Source organism: Rutidosis leptorrhynchoides, chromosome 2, assembly GCF_046630445.1.
Source record: "Rutidosis leptorrhynchoides isolate AG116_Rl617_1_P2 chromosome 2, CSIRO_AGI_Rlap_v1, whole genome shotgun sequence".
NCBI lineage: Eukaryota > Viridiplantae > Streptophyta > Magnoliopsida > Asterales > Asteraceae > Rutidosis > Rutidosis leptorrhynchoides.
In genome coordinates, this window is record NC_092334.1 from 542,646,583 (window position 1) to 542,668,432 (window position 21,850).

At 36.1% G+C, this 21,850-nt stretch overlaps 1 protein-coding gene across 1 annotated transcript; it reads left to right on the forward strand.

The window, feature by feature from the left end:
- The first annotated feature begins 19,917 nt into the window (after positions 1 to 19,917).
- Positions 19,918 to 21,336, forward strand: LOC139889650 (uncharacterized). The gene is made up of 2 exons (XM_071872587.1): positions 19,918 to 20,630; positions 20,673 to 21,336. Exons 1-2 carry the CDS (start codon positions 19,918 to 19,920, stop codon positions 21,334 to 21,336), a joined length of 1,377 nt encoding a protein of 458 aa, XP_071728688.1.
- The last annotated feature ends 514 nt before the right edge of the window (positions 21,337 to 21,850 follow it).

Here is a 21,850-nt window from a genome sequence, read left to right on the forward strand (position 1 = left end):
CCGCGAGTCGCGGAGGTTTGCACTGAAAACTCCGCGAGTCGCGGAGTTTACCCATTTTTTTTTTTTTTTTTTTTTTTTTTTTTTTTTTTTTATAATCTTTAACTTATAAACAATTAAGAAATTAATTTTAAAATTTTGTTTCCCTTGTTATTTAGGACGAGGTCGTTTCGGATCGATGTCCTAGTCCGTTCCTCGACAAAATTTTAAAATTTGTCTTTTTGTAGCGATTGTTTTAAAAGCTAAGATTTTTGGGTTTTTTTTTTTTTTTTTAATGTTTTTGCCATACTTTAAATCAATAAGATTAAAAATAATGATAATAAAAGTTCTCGTCCCTCCCTCGGGTAAAGCAATTTCGGTTCAAAGACCTAGTCTTCAACTTACGACGAATTTTAAAAATCATATTTTTAACTTAATGAGATAAAGTAAATTTTTGTTTTTAAATTCACACAACATAAATATAAAATTCATAATTAATTTTAAAAATTAAAAATTCACACCAAACTTAAAATTTGAAATGCATAAAATTAAAATTTCATATTTTAAAAATTAAAAATTCACACCAAACTTAATTTAAAAATTCATAAATTCATACCAAACTTAATTTAAAAATTTATAAATTCATACCAAACTTATATTAATTTTTCAAATATTTACAATTTTAAAAATATTGTTTTTACAAAGTTTACAATATTAATTTAAGATTTAAATATTAATTTTAAAAACATGGTAAAAATAAAATTAAAAATCTTTTTGTCTTTTTATCCCACTTTAATCAATCAAATATTATCAAAAATATGCGCCCCTCTTTTCGGTAAAGTAATTTCGGTTCCAAGACCTAATTTAACTCATGACGAATTTTTGAAATATTTTGGTTTGATTGATTAAAGATATTTATACCTTAAGAATAAACGTTAAATTTCGCAGTGATGTAATAAATTTTTGAACGATATCAATAATTTCGGTCGCCAAACCTAATTTTATTTAATACCAATTTAATACTTTTTAGCGAACAAATTAGCGTTTATTATCAAAAGGTTAAAAATAAAAATAAAAATAAAAACTATACAGACATACCTGTGAAATAGATTTCTTAGTTATATGATCTATTATATTCATAAGATAGTCGGTTTAATTGATTTTCCATGGCTGCATAGGCGTAACCTCGAGCATTCATTGTCTTTTCTTCTAAACATATGAACGGTCCTTCTCTGCATAAAGTAACAAATTCGGTATTTGAATAGGTTTGATTATTTGAACATTTACCTCCATGTGACCATTTTCCGCATTTGTGACATTTTTCTAGGTGTCGTGCTCTTCTTTTCGCTGCGGATTTTGATTTTCCTTTACCAAATTGTAACTTATTATCTTCGCATCTGGATCCTTTTCTAACTCCGTCCATTCTTTCTCTGATTACTGATACTAATTCGCTCGGTAGTATGTCATTATTACGTTTAGTGATCAAAGCGTGTAGCATTAGACCATGGTTTAGTTCACAGGCAGTCTTCATTTTGTAAAAACCTAAAAAAAATAAAAATTCAGAATGGGGGGAGAAGACTAGTTCTTTAGGGTCTGCTAGGGAAAGACCATACGTGTTCCATTTTCGAGAACTACACGAAAACAGACAATCTAACTCTAACAGAAATACTTATTATCCTTTAAAGACTTGATTCTCCCCACACTTAGTTAGCTGTGGTGTCGAAATTGTGATTAACTTCGTTGTCGACTTCCATCGGACCATGTATGTAATGTTTAACTCTGTGACCATTAACTTTAAATTCAATCCCATTTGAATTTATTAATTCTATCGTTCCGTATGGGAAAACTCTTTTGACTATGAATGGTCCAGACCATCTTGATTTCAATTTTCCAGGAAATAGCTTGAATCGTGAATTGAAAAGAAGAACTCTGTCTCCTTCTTTGAATTCTTTTGAACTTCTGATTCTTTTATCATGCCATTTCTTCGTTCTTTCTTTATAGATTAACGAATTATCGTATGCTTCATGTCTTAATTCTTCTAATTCGTTTAGTTGACTTAATCGTAGACGTCCGGCTTCATGTAAATCAAGATTACATGTCTTCAAAGCCCAAAATGCTTTGTGTTCAATTTCTACTGGAAGATGACATGCTTTTCCATACACAAGTCTAAAAGGTGTGGTTCCAATTGGAGTTTTGTAGGCTGTTCTAAAAGCCCAGAGTGCATCCTCCAATTTAATGGACCATTCCTTCGAATTTGATCCTACGGTTTTCTCTAGAATACGTTTTAAAGCTCGGTTGGTATTTTCAACTTGTCCACTTGTTTGTGGATGATATGCGGTGGAGATTTTATGAGTTACTCCATATCTTTTAAGAACTTTCTCAAGTTGATTATTACAAAAATGAGTACCCCGATCACTTATTAAAGCTTTCGGTGTTCCAAACCTTGCAAAAAGACGTTTTAAAAAGTTTACTACAACTCGTGCATCGTTAGTTGGGAGAGCTTGTGCTTCCGCCCATTTAGATACATAATCAATGGCTACGAGTATATATAGATTATTATGAGATTTTGGAAATGGACCCATAAAGTCAATACCCCAAATGTCAAATACTTCACATACTTGGATGACATTTTGTGGCATTTCATCACGTTGACTTATTTTTCCGGCCCTTTGACATGCATCACAAGATTTGCAAAGAAGGTGCGCGTCTTTGTAAATTGTAGGCCAATAGAATCCAGCTTCATAAACTTTTCTTGCTGTTAGTTGAGGCCCATAATGCCCTCCTGTTGGTCCTGTGTGACAATGGTTTAAAATTTTACTAGCTTCATCTCCAAATACACATCGGCGTATTATTCCATCGGGACAACTTTTAAACAGATGTGGATCTTCCCAGAAATATTGTTTTATATCACTGAAGAATTTCTTTCGTCTTTGGTACGATAATCCTTTTTCAAGGAATCCACAAACTAAGTAGTTTGCATAATCTGCAAACCATGGGATTTCTTTATAATCTATCTTCAATAGATATTCATCAGGAAAGTTGTCTTGTATGGCCGATTCATTCAGAACTTCTAATTCGGGATTTTCAAGACGAGAAAGATGATCAGCGGCGAGATTTTCTGCTCCTTTTTTATCTCGGATTTCAATATCAAACTCTTGTAAGAGTAAGATCCAACGGATTAATCTTGGTTTAGCATCTTGTTTTGAAAATAGGTATCTAAGAGCAGAATGGTCGGTATAGACCACCGTTTTTGCTAGAACGAGATATGATCGAAATTTGTCAAAAGCAAAGACAATAGCAAGGAGTTCTTTTTCAGTAGTTGTATAGTTCGTTTGTGCTCCTTGTAATGTCTTACTAGCATAATATATAGGTTGAAATCGTTTTTCAATCCTTTGTCCTAAAACGGCTCCCATTGCAAAATCACTTGCATCGCACATTAGTTCAAATGGTAGATTCCAATTTGGTGTTATCATGATCGGTGCATTAGTGAGTTTTTCTTTAAGAATATTAAAAGATTTGATACACTCATCTGTAAAGATGAATGGCGCATCCTTTTCTAGGAGTTTATTCATAGGAGTGGCAATTTTAGAAAAATCTTTTATGAAACGTCGGTAAAAACCGGCATGCCCTAGAAAACTCCTAACTCCTCTAACATTGGTGGGATGTGGAAGTTTAGCAATTACATCTACTTTAGCTCTATCCACTTCAATTCCTTCTTTTGAAATTTTATGTCCAAGAACGATGCCTTCTTTAACCATAAAATGGCATTTCTCCCAATTAAGCACTAGATTTGATTTTTCGCATCTAATTAGCATTCGTTCCAGATTAACTAGACATGATTTAAATGTATCACCGAAGACTGAAAAGTCATCCATGAATACTTCCATACATTCTTCTATCATGTCGTGAAAAATCGCCATCATACACCTTTGAAAGGTTGCAGGGGCGTTACAAAGTCCAAATGGCATGCGTTTGTAAGCAAAAGTACCATAAGGGCACGTGAATGTGGTTTTCTCTTGGTCTTCGGGTGCTATTGGAATTTGAAAATATCCGGAAAATCCATCTAGAAAACAATAGTAACTATTTCCAGCTAATCTTTCCAACATTTGATCTATGAAAGGTAAGGGAAAGTGATCTTTTCTGGTGGCGTCATTTAATTTTCTATAATCAATACATACACGCCATCCTGTTATAGTCCTAGTAGGAATAAGCTCATTTTTCTCATTTGTGATGACAGTCATGCCACCCTTCTTAGGTACGCATTGAACTGGGCTTACCCATGGACTATCAGAAATTGGATATATCAAACCTGCATCTAGCAGTTTAATAATCTCTTTCTTAACTACATCTTGCATATTAGGATTTAGTCTTCGTTGGCGTTGCACATATGTTTTATGACCTTCTTCCATAAGGATTTTATGTGTGCAATACGAAGGACTTATTCCTTTAATATCATGAATCTTCCATGCAATGGATGGTTTATGAGCTTTCAACACAGAAATGAGTTGTGATTTCTCATTTTCAGTAAGAGAAGACGATATTATTACAGGTAATTCAGATTCACCATGTAAATAAGCGTATTCCAAATGGTTTGGAAGTGGCTTTAACTCTAATTTCGGAGGTTCTTCTATCGATGATTTATATCGATATCTGTCTTCTTCTTTTAGCATTTGAATTTCTTCTGTTGTTGGTTCATATCCATTAGCTATAAGTGTAGCTAACATTTCGGCTTCATCAATTGGTTCATTACCTTCTCCTAAAGAACATTCTCCTGTTCCTTGTAATTCTGGAAATTCTTCTAACAATTCTGCATGTGCATCTATAGTTTGAATATAATAACATGTATCATCTGCAGATTGTGGTTGTTGCATTGCTCTATCAACTGAAAAGGTAACACTCTCATCCTCTATACTTAGGGTCAGTTTCTTACCGAACACGTCTATCATTGCTTTAGCCGTGTTTAAGAATGGTCTTCCTAATATAAGAGGAACTTGAGAATCTTCTTCCATGTCCAAAACAACAAAATCTACTGGAAATACTAAAGTACCAACTTTAACTAGCATGTTCTCCATTATCCCTCTAGGATATTTTATTGATCTATCGGCTAGTTGTATGCTTATTCTGGTTGGTTTCAATTCTCCAAGGTCTAGTTTAGCGTATAGTGAATACGGCATTAGATTTATACTAGCACCTAAGTCTGCCAATGCTTCTATTGAACTAAGACTACCCAGAAAACATGGAATTGTGAAACTTCCTGGATCAGATAGTTTTTCTGGTATCTTATTCAACAGCACTGCTGAACAATTAGCATTCATAGTAACAGCCGAGAGTTCTTCCATTTTCCTTCTATTCGTGATTAGATCTTTCAAGAATTTAGCATATCTTGGCATTCCTGAAATCACATCAATGAAAGGAAGATTTACATTTATCTGTTTAAACATATCCAAGAATTTGGATTGCTCGGCTTCAAGTTTTTCTTTCTTCATTTTACTCGGATAAGGAAGTGGTGGTTGGTATGGTTTAACATAAGGTTTATCCTTAACTGTGTTATCTTCATTAACCTTTTCAACTACCGGTTCTTTTTCCTTATCTTGATCGGGTTGTGGTTCTTGTGGAGTAGGAATAGTTTCATCAGAAGTTACAGGTATTTCAGGTGGTTTAAGTGTTGTACCACTTCTTGTGGTAATAGCTTTAGCTGTTTCATTCCGGGGGTTAGCATTCGTATCACTAGGTAAACTTCCCGGTTTTCTTTCACCTATTAACCTTGCTAGGTTACTCACTTCTTGTTCCAGATTTTGAATAGAAGCTTGTTGATTTCTAAATGCTTGAGCATTTTGTTCATTGGTTTGTTTTTGAGATGTGAAAAACTGCGTTTGAGTTTCAACTAGCTTCGTCATCATATCTTCTAAATTCGGCTTTTTATCATCGGTTTGTTGTGGTGGTTTGTTTTGAAAATTCGGTCTTTGCTGATTATAAGTATTGTTGGATATTTGTTGATTGCTAGGACCTTGTTGGTTATTGTATGGAATATTTCGGTTATAATTCTGGTTTTGATTGTAAATCGGTCTTGGCGGTTGATAATTATTCTGATAATTATTTCCAGGCCTTTGGTTTATGTATGAAATATTCTCTCTTTGTTCCATTGTTAATTCAATACTGAGACAATCTTTTGTCAAATGTGGTCCTCCACACTGCTCACAACTAATTCGTATAGCATGAATATCTTTAGTCATCTTTTCCATTCGTCTCTCGAAAGCATCTATCTTTGCGGAAATGGAATCTAAGTCATGGCTAGAATCGGCTCTAGCTGCTTTAGATGATCTAATGATATCTTTTTCTTGGTGCCACTCATGCGAGTGGGAAGCAGTGTTATCAATAATTTTGTAAGCATCAGTTTCGGTTTTCTTCATAATAGAACCACCAGCTGCTATATCTATGTCTTTTCTTGTAGTGATGTCGCATCCTTGGTAGAATATTTGTACTATTTGACAGGTGTCTAAACCATGTTGCGGACATCCTCTTAATAACTTCCCATATCTTGTCCACGCCTCATATAGAGTTTCATTTGGCTTCTGTGTGAACGTAACAATTTCTGCTTGAAGTCTTACGGCTTTAGATGCAGGAAAGAATTGTTTAAGAAATTTGTCAATTAAAACATCCCATGTATCGATCGCCCCTTCAGGTAACGATTCCAACCAATCTTTGGCTTCTCCCTTTAAAGTCCAGGGAAATAACATGAGATATATCTGTTCATCCTCCACTTCTCGGATTTTAAATAGTGTGCAGATCCTATTAAAGGTACGTAGATGTTCATTTGGATCTTCCTTCGGTGCACCACTAAATTGGCATTGATTAGTCACCATGTGTAGAATTTGTCCTTTGATTTCATAATCTGGCGCATTAATGTCTGGATGAGTAATTGCGTGACCTTGGCCAGTGCGTTTAGCTCTCATTCGGTCTTCCATACTTAAAGGTTCCAGATTCTCCATAATTGAATTTGTTGACTTGGTATCACTGAATGATTCTGATTTAATAGTTCGTTCCTCAACAATCTCTGTTTGAATGATTGGTGGTTCCGGAGGAAAGTTTAATGGTTCAGGATCTACAAACCGTTCCTGAATATTTTCTGGATTCTCAATTGTGAGGTTTGTTTCAAAAACTGGATTATCGGAAATTTGAACTGAAGTACTTGGTCGACTGGATGACGATTCTAAAGAAAAATCAACGGCGGTTATATTTGTTAAACGATGTCTTGATCGAGTTACAGGTGGTGAACGTACAAAAGGTGATGAACGTCTTGCTCGGTGCATTCACAGAATATCCTATTAGTTTTTAAAAGGAAAGAAAAATTATAATAAGTTATCCAATCAATAGACTTTTCTGATTTTGCCCACGTTTCGAATAGCCAAAAGATGCAGCAGAGGGGCAGGATTCGTTTGGTCTCAATATAATTGAGGACTGTTTGGCTCCAATAACCCGGTCCACGTACAAATCCAACTATTACTACGAACCAGAAAATTTTGATGTCTATCAATTTAACCACTTAAAATAAATTTTCGTAATTTTTAGAAATTTAGATAAGAAGTAGAAAAAATTCTAAGTCCTAAAACTAGAATAGCGAGAAATAAGAGAGAAAAAGATTGCGCGTCGAAAAATGTCGAAAAAGAAAAAAATGGTTGAAAAATAAAAGGTGACGGAAAAATAAAAGAAACTTATAAAAACTTAAAAATACTTAACTAATTTAACCTTATTACTATAACTAACTTAAAATTATAATCGCAAATTGAAATTACTAATTGGAATGATAATTGATACATAGTAAAAGGTGTCTAAAAATATTAAAGCTTACAGGAAAAACTAAATCCCAAATGGAAATAACTTAAAAAGAAACTAAAACTTAAAAAGGCGTCGCAAAATTCTAAAGCACCTAAATCTTAGTCTAAAGAAAAAGCACTTAAGGAATTCTACGGCAAAGCCTAAAAATATAGGAGTAAAAATAACTATAGCAAATACTAAATTTAAAATTAAATATGAGCTAAAAATATAAATATTACGCTACAACGATTAGAAAGGTACAAAATATAAAAATATACAAAAAGTTGTAAAAGGTACAATTTTTATAAAAATATTATTTTTATATTATTATTTAATAAAACTACTAATTTTACAATTTTAATAAAACTAATTAAACAAAATACATATATAAAGTAAAAAGTAAAAATAAAACTAAAATTAATAATAATAATAATAATAATTAAGTTAAATAATAATAATAATAAATTAAAACTCCGTAATTAATGCAACTTTAGGGTTTTGTCCGTGTGTCAGAAACCCTCCGCGAGTCGCGGCAATTAAAGAGGAAAACCCCGCGAGTCGCGGGGTTCAGAAAAACAGTTGACAGGTTTCACTTTTTTACGCGTTTTTCTTTATTTATTTTTTTTTTTTTTTATTTTGTTTTTTCTGTTTTTAGTTTAAATAAACGATTTTTAATAAAATTTATATTTTTATAAATTAAAATAAAGATAAAGAAACTTATAAAACTTAAATATTTAACAAAATCCTAAAAATACTTATATTTTTGTTTTTCTTTTTATATTTTTGAATATTTAAAACGTATTTTTACAAAAGCGAATTTTTAATAAAAGTAACTAAAAATTTTTTTTTTTATATATTAGCGTTGCGCTTCCGGCTTTTAAGATAATTCCCCGGCAGCGGCGCCAAAAATACTTGATGTCAAAGCAGAGGGGTATAAAATACTATTAAATTTTAGCAGAAAAATACTATTAAATACGATACAATTTTACACAAGATATTTATTTATTTATAGAATGGATATACTTAAACCTTGCTACAACACTTATAGGCAGTGTACCTAATCGTACAGTAGTGTAGTTTTTAGTAAGTCCGGTTCGTTCCACAGGGAAATCTTTAACAAAGCTCAACGCTATATTAGTTTACTTTTATAAAAATACAAATATATATATAGGTAATATTATTATTATAAAGGGGGGTTTTTACCGTTTAATGACCGGTTTGTCGATTTTAAAACTTTAGTCGCAGTTAAAACCTAATGTAAAATATAAAATAAATACAAGACTTAAATTAAAGCGTAAAGTAAGTAACGATAATGAAATTGCGAATAAAAATGCGATAAAATAAAATTACGATAATTAAAAGGTACGATAATTAAAAGTGCGATTAAATAAAATAACAATAAATAAAAGTGCGATAATTAGAAGTGCAATTAAATATAAAATAAAGGAAATTAAATATGAAATAAAAGAATTATGCTTATTTAAACTTCCGTAATCATGATGTTTGACGTGTTGATTTTAATTTTATGCCCATGGGTTAATTGTCCTTTGTCCTGGATTATTCAATATGTCCGTCTGGTTTTTGTCCATAACAGTCCATCAGTCATAAATATAAATTGCAAGTGTCCTTGTCAAATTATTATTATACCCGAAGATAAATATTCCAACTAATTGGGGATTCGAATTGTAACAAGGTTTTAATACTTTGTTTAATGAATACACCAGGTTATCGACTGCGTGTAAACCAAGGTTTTACTATTTTGTTAACAATTACACCAATTACCCTTGAATGTAATTTCACCCCTGTTTTAATTATTCTAGTGGCTATTAATCCATTCCCGTGTCCGGTTAAATGAACGATTATTCGTACATATAAATACCCCGCCCATCGTGTCCGATCGAGTGTATATGGTAATTTATAGGGACGCCCAATTGTAAATCTTTATATTAACATTAACAAACTTTCATTTAGTTAAACAAATATAAAGCCCATTAATAGCCCATAGTCTAGTTTCCACAAGTGTCGTTCTTTTGTCCAAACCCCAATTATGGTACAAAGCCCAATTACCCAATTTTAGTAATTAGCCCAACATCATGATTACTTCGTTTTAAACAAGCATAATAATAACTTAGCTACGAGACATTAATATAAAAAGGTTGAACATAACTTACAATGATTAAAAATAGCGTAGCGTTACACGGACAGAATTTCGACTTACACCCTTACAACATTCGCTAACATACCCTTATTATTAGAATTATAATTAAAATTAAAATATAAATTATAAATATAAATATATTTACGTTGAAGAGGAAGAGAAAAAGGATGAAAATATATGTTAAATTCGATCAGAATTCGGTTGGCTTTATAGCCAGAAGTGAAATTTGGGGCTCCGCGACTCGCGGCAAAATGGCCTTAAAACTCCGCGAGTCGCGGAGAGGTATTTTCATTTCACACCCTTGGAGTTTCTGGCTGCCGACGGTTTTAATAATATATATATATAATATATATATAATTAATATAATTAATTATATATTATATTATATTTATATACATAGTTAACTTGTAATTTTTAGTCCGTTGCGTCGAGCGTTAAGAGTTGACTCTGGTCCCGGTTCCGGTTTTTCGAACGTCCTCGCGTACAATTTAATATCTTGTACTTTGCGTTTTGAATCTTGTACTCTTGTGATTTTGAGACGTTTCTTATCAATAATTGGAACCTTTTTGATTGTCTTTTGTTCTTTTGAGCTTTTTGGTCGTTTGCGTCTTCAATTCGTCGAATCTGTCTTTTGTCTTCACCTTTTATTATTTAAACGAATATCATTTGTAAATAGAACAATTGCAACTAAAAGCTTGTCTTTCTTGAGGAATAATGCTATGAAATATATGTTCGTTTTTAGCATTATCAAGTCGCTAGGATCCCCGACTTGGCGGAATCTCAAAAGGTATCGGGATTCATAGATGGAATCTGTCGTGATCACCACTTGGCGTTGTGGCAAAGGCTTAGGAAGTATCTCCTCGAAATGCTTGCGGAAGCAATTAAGATGCGCATGAGCATATGCGCACGGAGGAAGACACGACCATGTACTCTGGCTATCGAGGCTCAGGTCACGGGCGACGAGAAGGATACGACCTGCCTCGAGGTGGTCGCCAATCTGGTAGCTTTGGCAGAAGCCAGCATGAGTCCAGCCCATATCGTCATCACAGTAACAGCGGCCACAACGATAGGAGACACCAGCGAAGATATCAAAGGAACAACAACAACAACCAGCATCACCACAAGAGCAGGGCAATGAAACACGGGAAATAAACAAACACTGATCAGAAGCCTCACAAAGAGCTTGAAAGAGATATACGTGACCGAACCTATCTCCAAGACGTTTGAGAGACCAGCGCGCATGTCCGAATATGCGCGACGAGATAAATCCAAGTTTTGCGACTTCCATGACGATTTCGGACATTAGACGAATCGTAGCAAAGCGCTAGTGGATAAAGTGATTGGTTGCCTCAAACGTGGGGAATTGAAGCATCTGAAACTGCGGAAAGATGGGTCAGGCGCCTACAAAAAAGAAGACGACGGCACTGAAAAAGACAAGGTAATTTACGTCTTCTCGTGGGAAAAGTGGAATGACATAGTGCTAGAGCCGATATGTCCATGGGAATCTGTCAGGCCAATGCTCCCATGCGAGCCTAGGGACACAAGAAAATGTGCTCCGCTAGTAATTGAAGGATACTTACCAGAATGTGGCCAGTACATCAACAAGATTCTCATCGACACGGAAAGCTGCATCAATATTAAGTTCTTTCATTACTTTAGCGACCTATCGTACAAAATGAAGTGCACTATACGGGAAACAAAGCAACAATTTAGGGGAGTGAGTGGAGAACCCTCCTGGTCAATGGGAATACTCGCAGCGGCACTGACTCTGCGGGATGACCAGGACCAACAAAGGGAGCACACATTGGTGGTTGACTTTAGCGTGATACGTGCTAAGTCGGAGTATGATGCTATCCTTGGGCAGCCATCAATATCACGCCATCTGTAGCCCATGGCATCATTGTGCTACCCACCCCGGGAGGAAGAGCTACCCTGAAGTCAAAAGTAATGGAGGAAGATCACCGGCTTCGATAGGTATATGTATGTATGTATGTATGTATATATATATATATATATATATATATATATATATATATATATATATATATATATAACTATGCTGAAACTAAAATTCGCAGATCGCACACAACGCTTAAAAACAAAATCGCTGCTTAAATACTTGGCTGCTTAAATACTTGGCTGCTTAAATACTTGGCTTCTTAATACGACATGCACGCGCAACCAGCCCGCGCGCTTACCACACTAAAATGAGCACAATCTTACATAATCTGAAACATAAGACGCATATAAATATGAATTTAACGCATAATCTCCCGCATTCGTTGATTTTGTAAACCAATTTGACTGGTGTTAACAGGTCCAAGGTATTCAAGCTACAGCGAAGGGGAAAAAAGATGGGTGCAGCGCTTCAGGAGCTGCAATTGACGAGGGGGACGAGATCGCTGGCATAGACTATGAATATGAAGAATACAAGGACGAGAAGCTGCGGGAAAGAGCATGTGGGCTGAGCTACCACTACGGTGGTTATTCTTATTATTATTAAATGTTTGAATGTTTAAATCAAGCATACTCGGTTAGGCGCATGGTTAGGACTTGTGTACTACTTGAAAAAGTATTTGTAAGCGCTTTAAGCGCAGACTCATCTATTAATGGTTAATTTCTGTTTTCAAGTTATTGTCTGCTAAAATCTTTGTGCCATTAAATGTAAAGTAGTTCTATAACTTGATACCGGTGCGCACGGTCACATGCCTCGCGCACTCCTGCCTTTGAAGGGTTGCTTTCTCTGGCACCCGTGCGGCAGAAGCTTATTTGGCGACAAGCTAGTTTATTATAACCGGATGGTTAAGAGTCACTGGGTTGACCTAACCCGCCCGGGCAAAATTCGAGATCTACAAGTCATGACTATAAACGACGGCGTTGGTCGCGCCTGACCGCAATCCTAAGTGTTGGCGCACTTAGAAGACTCCCGATGCACACACACAGACGCATAATTTAAGTATATATTGTGTGCACAACAATATATATGATAAGTTAAGTGTTGGCATGCCTTGAGTATAATTACGATTAAAATCAACGAACATTTTTGCCAGACATATTAACGTGTTAATAAACGATCCTATGCGCTTGATCACAAATAGCTATGAGAAAAGCCCATATAACTGGTTAATCGACATGACGAATAACGAAATCATAACTTAAAGGAAAAATCACTCATGACCGTTCACGCTAACGCAACGTCTCAGTAACGAAGGAATAGCGTCCAATTCAAGACATCTCTCAGGGACAACGGTTAAAAATTATGTGTGGACACTTTGTAGCCACCACAAGGGCGAAACGAACAAGTCAAAAACAGCAACAATGATACGCGCAAGTAATTAACAAGCACAAATGAGTGGACACTTTACGCTAGAATAAGCGCAAGCGCACCCCGAATGAGTGCGACATAAGAATTTGTCTAAGTAAAGAACCATACAAACGCTTTTAAGATTAGGCGCGTTATAACACAATACATGAAATAAGGCGTTTCGCAATAATAAGTATAAAGGTTGTTAATGACAGAGCAAAAGCAGGAAAGACTAACATTTCATTATCCACAAGAATTACATACACAAAAATTTACACTTGTTTCAGAAAAAAATACAAATTACAATTCTTCTGAAAACAAGCGCTGAGCGTCAGCGGCAGGGTCCTTCGACAGGGTGACCAAGTTAGGAACCATGATATTCGCCAGTATTAGCGTAATCTGTTCCCTTTGTTCAACCGCATGGGGATCCACAAACTCCTTCACAATAGCGTCTAGGGTAGCAGTGGGCTGAACATGAGGCCTGACATTCTCCCAAAATAGAAGCCTTTCCTCAACCTTATAAGCAAGCAAGGCATCCACGAACAACTCGCTCACATACTGAGAATCGCATGCGCGAGCAACCAATGAAGGGAGCCCCTCCTTAAGGGTCCGGAATTGACGCAGAGCCGCATCAAGTCCGCCTTCACAAGCAGCCAACCTACTGGCCTGATCCTCACACTCTTTGGCCAGCGCCTGTATTTCAGATTCCAAAGAGTTCGCTTTTTCAGTCAACTCCTCAACCTTAGCGGCCAGCGAGCCTTCTCAGAAGAAATGGTTGAAACGGCGATAGCAACCTCATCACTCCCTTTTTCGCATCCCTAAGCTGCTCCTTCAAGTAAAGAATACGGTCGTGCACATCATCGACAGTCAGTGCACCCGGTGTAGAAGAGCTCGCACCATCAAGATGAGCTCTCGTCTCTTGCAAACGAAAACGAGAATACATCAAGTTTAGCATAGTCATCTGAACATCTACTCGAAAAAGGGACTCGGGCGACAAGTTTGAAGAATACTCGGGCAAAGAAATATTCCCTAGAAAGCCATATTGAGAAGCCACCACTTTCTCTGGCACCGAAAACAGCTCATTCATGCCATGAAACACCAAACGGTTGTCTGTTGACATGAAAAATAAAAGTCAATCGCAACGCACCGCATGTACAATAGCGCAAATATAGAAGATGAACAAAACAAAGATACCTTTTGACTTCTTGGCGCGCTTCCGTTTGCGCCCACCTTCAGTAGGGGCCTCCGTACCCTCGTGCCCCTCAGTATCACCTTTCGGAGAGTCATCAACAACATGACTCTCGTTCAAGTTGGTTCCACCAGAACCATCACCTCCAATCAATGGATCGGCATCAGAATGACGCTCGCCTTCAGTTTCCATGCTTGGTGTCTCCATGTAAATACCTTTAATGTTACGGCTTTCGAGTAGCCTATCGAGCAACATAACTATAACGACAAAATAACACAAGTTAGATATAAGAATGTGAAGGAAAGACATATATAAGTTAAGCGCTCATCTGCCGCCTACCATTATTGTTCTCATCTTTGATAATTGGCAGGACAGGCGGATAAGGACACACATTAGCAACCCGCAAAATTTCGTTGCTATAATTGTGGATTACAAGCCCGCGATTCCTAAAATAAGCAAGCCTCCGCTCATCAACGTCTGAGAGCATTGGTTTGACATTCAAATGCGTCATGGTGGCTTCTGTATGCCACACAAGAATGTTTGCGCAAGGAGGGGGATACAAGAATTATCGATATAAAAGAACGTGTTTTTCCACTTGTAATGAACGCCGGCATTCAAGGGCTTCACAAAGTTAACCCTGTCGTTGAAAGAATACCAACTTTGTTGTCTTTTTTGGTATGAGAAAACGTTTTTAAACAGATCCAATGTGGGCGCAAAGTGAAAATAGTTACACCACATCTCGAAGAATGCGACACGACAAGCGCTGTATGGATGCAACTGGCCAATACCGATATTAAAATGGATAAGAACCTCCATGAAAAAAGGAGTCGAAGGATAGCGCAAATTCCCTTGTACCATAACTTCGCGGTACACAGTAACCTTCTTGGGAATGATGGTGTCCGCGCGCTGATCAGGAAGAGGCGCAATAAGGTTTAGATCGCGCAAGGGCGGATACCAATCTATCAACTTTTCAATCGAACGCCTAGTAATGATAGAATTAATGCTCTCACAGTTGTGGGGTTCACCAGTAGAAGTAGAAGTAGACGCCATTTATCACAAACACAATAAAAAATATGTTATAAACAAAGAAAAATAGCGGAGTATACGCTCACCTGAACAATTAAAGTCGAAGCGCGAAAGCACTAACGGATAGCAGAAGAGATTTTGCGCTGGATCAGAGAAAGCAGAGAAGGTAAAAAAGTTTTGGAAGAAACTATGAGGTATTTATAGGAGAGTAAAAACACTTGAAGCGTCGCAAAGAAGTTGAGAAAGCGCGGTTAAAAACAAACGGTTGAGATAGAGCCACGTGTCACACAACATGAAGAGGTCAAATAGCGAAGCGACCAATGACGGCTGATGTGACAACCTGACCACTGTAGCAAACTGACAGACGCCGACAAGATTTCCATGCATTAAATTCACCAGGACAACCGTTGTCATTTGATACAATAACTCGAAAAACTGTAAAAAAAAAAAAAGAAGGGCAATTTTAGCGCAGGACATGCAGATGGCGGTTGTAAGTTGAGTTCAACACCATGCGCAATGCTTGCGCATACTATTGAACTGGAAGGACTTAATGATACGCATACCCGATTAGCTCGTGTTGCGCACCAAACAGCATCACCATGCAAACCACACGCACATAGCGCGCTAAAGTGACCTAATGCTAGGCCAAGGGCCTGGCGCAGCTCTTGTACTTGCGCTGAGAATACGTGTGCTTGTCAGGCGACGCAGTAGCTGGCAGAGTGCACATGGCAGACAGGAATCAGGTCCGACAAAATGCTTTTTACTTTTGTCGGACCTGCTCACACAAGGAAGTACTGTTAGCAGGCCACGATACTCTAACCTTATTACGTGACAATAGAAGACAAAAAGACTTACCCTATAAATAAAGGACCCAAGCCACAGCAAAACGGATCATCACTCATTCGGTCTCACTCATATAATATTTTTAGTATCAAAGCATAACAGAAACAGCAACCTCTATCCTAGCGCAACTTTACCGGCACTACCGGACTTATAACGCGTCACTAGACTTACTCTCGATCTACAGGTAACGTTCTATGAACATAAATCATACACTTATATCCGAGCCATCAATAACGGGCTACCCCGTCGATGGTGGGTCCACGTTTAACCACCCCTGTTGAGATCCTCATCTCGCAAGGGGTTATTCACGGTACTCCGGACCGGAGAGTTAAACTCAGTTGACCCTTAAATCCCTTTCTATCGTTGACAAGCATGGACCGGACCCGATCCCTCTATTCTATGCTTGATCAAATAGTAAGATTATATTTTTAACACACTTGAGTCACTCGACTTCTAAAAATAAGAAGAAATGACAACAAGTTTTACAGTCAAAAATCTAAACATTATTTTCTTGATTCAAGATATTTCATCTATACCAAGTTTAATACCTCAACAAGTTGTAGATGCATCACCTTTCATCCGTACCAAGTCTAATATTCTAACAACTTGTAGATGAATCATCTTCTTGATGTATCCCAACAATATAACCGACTAATATATAATTAATGTCACCGCTTTAATACATGTTACGAAACACTAATAATGTAACATATTCATGAGTCTCAATGAATAAGATTTCCTCTTAAGAAACCATGACTAAAATTATCTAATCCATGACTAAAATATAGTTGTATGAATTATCTAATCCATGACTAAAATTCAATCACATGCCCTTCAAGTAAATCCACTTGAGGGATCCATTTACCGACCCTTTAAAACCACAAGTCCAAAGGCACCTTTTGGCGGTTTCTCAAAAGAAAAATAAAATTCTCCATATTTTATGAAAAATATTTGTAACCATTAGCCACCACACAGAAATTCAACCCACTTCTTTTCATCGATGTGTGCCATGCAGTGACACCAACAACCGACGTAAAACTCGGTTTCTTTATTTGTCGACAATTACCATATGCAACCGTCCAGTTGCATTACATGAAACGTAATATGATGTTTATATCCAATCAACACCGATATTGTTTGTTATGGTCATAAACATGTTTTTCCCATTAAACAATTACTGTTTTAATTTGAGAAAAAATAACAACCATAGTCACTTTCATAGTGGCCTGACCATTATTGTTAATAAAATGTTCCTGCTCATATAAATTTATATAAAAAAAATGATTGTGGACATGTTCTTTCTAACCAAAATGCATACCGTATCATTATTTTATATTTTAAAATTAATCAATAAGATACTCATGCATACAGATACATTTACCATGTTTGACCACATGTGTTGATGTTAATCATATTATCGTATTACGTATATATCTTGCTGTCATATCAATCCTTATGTTATGTGCGTCATGATATAAAGTAATAAAGGAATAAAAGGTAAAAGATTGTGTACTTGTAGGTCTGATTAAACCGACGCTATTGTTAGAGCTAATCGGTTAGGGTGTCTCACATGGGATGTAGAAAGAAAAATATGTATGCATATAAGGCACTTGAGAATCTCTCTCTATCAACAATTGGTTTTAGAGAAAAGAGAGACTCATGAGCTTATATGCATGGCATGTTGATGTACCTAAATCGATCTTATAAATGGTATCCGAGCGGGTGGCACGGGTGTAATCATTGTGGCAGCGGCAGTTCATATCGGGGTGACTGTGGACGTGACCAGGGGAAGAGGTTGGGTGAGAAAAACCCGATTAAGAGGGTGATTGTTGGAGCTAATCGGTTAGAGTGTCCCACATGAGAAGTAATGGCATGTTGGTGGACCTAAATCGATCCTACAGCTATTTGATCCACTCCTTGAATCGTGATTCAACAACTTGTTTTCCTTCAAACTCCAAATTGTGAAACTGTGATGTCACAAGTACCGATCCAAATATATAGTCATGGGGCCCCTCAATTCTTCTATGATACATATTTTGTATATCTTTCCCAGAATCATCAAAGCGATATCAGCATGCAAATTAGTCATGGGACCCCTCAATTCTTCTATGATACATATTTTGTATATCTTTCCCAGAATCATCAAAGCGATATCAGCATGCAAATTCCATGTCAAATCATAATTATTATACCGATTTCATCAAAGGATTATCACCGAATACTTTATCTCTTTTAAGTCACATTCTTCACCAATTCGTCATCCATGATCATCACGTAAATAGTTAATTAGCTTGTTAGAAATAGGGTTGTAATTTGATAATCCCTGATTGATTCTTGAATCGTGTAACAATTTCCTAATTAAGTATTTCGACCATATTTGCCTCGGGTTACACGAAATCTTAATTGAGATAAGACAAGAACGCAATTTGATTCTATGCAAGAAGAGATCAAATTATAGTATTAGTGAGAATGTGATTTTCTGTCTATGTTAAAATGAAAGCAAATTCCCTTATATATAAGAGGTGAAAGGGTGCGACCAAAGGATATAACCCTTCAATGAAAATATGCAACCTTTTAATGAAAAGATGCAACTCTTCATTCACATCTTTTAGACAATTACATCACTTTTCACGAAATTATGTAGTCATTCATGGTTACCTTTCCATCAAATGATGTAATTTCAAAGACCTTATCGAACTAATTAACCCGAACGAGCGTGCACTCTGCATTCTCCAAACTCGTCATTGAACATAATTCGATAAGCATTTGCTTTCTACTAAATCCGAATTAACTAAAATGATTGTTGATAATATTAAATTCACCGATAAAATTCACACTTTAGAAAAGTGTGTAAAATTATGTGTGAATAAATGATAAATTAGTTGTAGTAACTCCAAAGTTAATAAGACTTTTGATACCAGTGGCGAGAGCTAACTAACAACTATCTATTTTACCCCTTTCTCTGCTTCTCTTCTTAGTTTTGAACTAGAGATGACATACATTTAAGTAAAAAAAATCACCTAAATTGTTACAGAACGAGAATTAGAACTTAGATGTATACTTTATATGAAACTCAATATCCTATCCTATCATATCATACTATACATTAAAAGAGAGTCTCGATTAGCTAATAAATGTTTTTAAAACCCCCTTAATTACCATTAGATTAAAAAATTACATTATAATATCCCTTGATCCAACGGTCCTTAATCATCCACTAAAAATATTAGCTAATAAATCAATTTCTTAAGAGTAGTCCCAATGATCCGCCCAGACAACCCGCCCACATCCGCCCTGCCTGGGCGCCGATGGCACGGAGGCCGCCCAGGTCGCGCCCAGCCCATCGCCCAACCAGATCGTCCTCGTTTTGGTCTTTTTTCAGCATATTTGTGGACGCAAGTTACCATTTGAAAAACAAAAAAGAAAAAAAATTTGAATTTAATGGGCAACAGCTAGTTAACGGCTACATTTCATTTTTTTGTTTTTTTCTTTTTCTTTTTTACACTATATATACACACCAAACCTTATTATTTTTACATACACAAACATACACTCTCATTTCATATTTTCTACCCATTTCATCATTTTTATACTCAAATAAACAATATGAGTTCCAATCCCGATCCTGACGTAAATATGGTATTATCGATCACAAATACGACTACGAATCGAGCACTCGAACTAATTGACGCGCTAGATGAATTAAGTGATAACGAAAAAGTAGAACAAATACCACGGGCACCTAGAAGATATTTACATAGAGATCGTCAGGGTCGTGCATTGTCTTTATGGAATGATTATTTCTCCGACACTCCCACATTTCCGGACGATTATTTTCGTAATCGTTTTCGAATGAGCAAACCTCTATTTCTTCGTATATGTCAAGGTATATTGAACTTTTCTCAAACTCCGGTTCCTAAATATTTTACTTATTTTATTCAAAAACGTGATGCTACCGGATTACTTGGTTTTAATATTGTTCAAAAAGTAACATCCGCCATACGTCAACTAGCTTATGCCGCTTCGGCCGATGTTTTTGATGAGTATTTGCATATGAGTGAACAAACCTCATATGATTGTTTAAACAATTTTTGCAAATGTATTTTCCACTTGTACGGTCTCGAATATTTGAGAAGACCAACTGCACAAGATGTGCAACGTTTGACCACTAAACATGCTCAAATACATGGTTTTCCGGGGATATTAGGAAGTATTGATTGTATGCATTGGAGATGGAGAAATTGCCCGGCACGTTGGAAGGGTCATTATACACGAGATGACCATGGTTACCCGTCAATTATGCTTGAAGCGGTAGCATCGTAAGATGGATGGTTTTGGCACGCGTTTTTTGGAACTGCCAGATCAAACAATGATATCAACATACTAAATCAATCCGATTTGTTTAGTGAGTTATTAGCCGGTGAAGCACCACCATGTACGTATACGGTTAACGGATGTACGTTTGCTAAGGGTTATTATTTGGCGGATGGAATTTACCCGGAATGGTCTACAATAGTTAAGTCGTTCAAAAATTCGATAGACCCGAAACAAAAAAACTTCAAAAGGTTTCAAGAATCGGCAAGAAAAGATATTGAACGAGCATTTGGAATACTACAAGGCCAATGGCAAATTGTTCAACGTCCGGCACGACCGTATTATATCCGCAAAATTAGAAGGATTTTGTTATCATGTGTGATATTGAATAATATGATAACCGAGGACAACGGCCGTGCATTTTGTGGACTCGAGGAGAATTATCGTCCGGTTCGACGAGCACCGAGATCATTCCAAGAAAGGGTTGAAGCGCATATGCGAGTGGACACAGAAATAAGAGATGGGGGCATTCATCAACTACTAAAACATATGCTTGTAGAACACATACATAATCTTCCACCAAATTATCGCATACGACATGATCCCACAAGAAATCCAAACAACCAAGATGACGCCGGACCTTCACACATTTTCGATGACGAGGATGAAGAAGATCAAGAAGAAGATCAAGAAGACGACGATGAAGAATAGGTCTTTTAATTAATGTTTTAATGTAATTTTATTTTTAATTGTATTTTTATTTTAATGTACTTTTTATTTTAATTATTGTAATGTTTTTAAATTTTTAATAAAAGTTTAGTTTTATTTAAATAATTGTAATTTTTTGATAATATAAAATAATTAAAAAATAAAAATAAAAAATGGAAGGAGGAGTGTCTTTGTTGGGAGTGTTTAGTCCTGAGTTTAGTCCTGGGAAAGAAGTGAGATGAAGGTGCTGATGTGGCACTGAATGGTTGGTTAGTCCTGATAGACATGTTGTCCCCATTGGGAGCACTCTAACAATGATCACCCTTAATTGGCCCTCAAATTAAGAAAAAGCATGGGAAGAAACACGTAAACGAGGGGTTCTATAATCTATACTATCTCTTTCATTCGCTTCAAACTACAAACAATAAAAAACCCTAAACCCTAATAATTCAATTTTTAGGAGTCTCCACTTCTTTATCAAGGTTCTTACTATGATGAATCATCTTCTTTCTCCCAT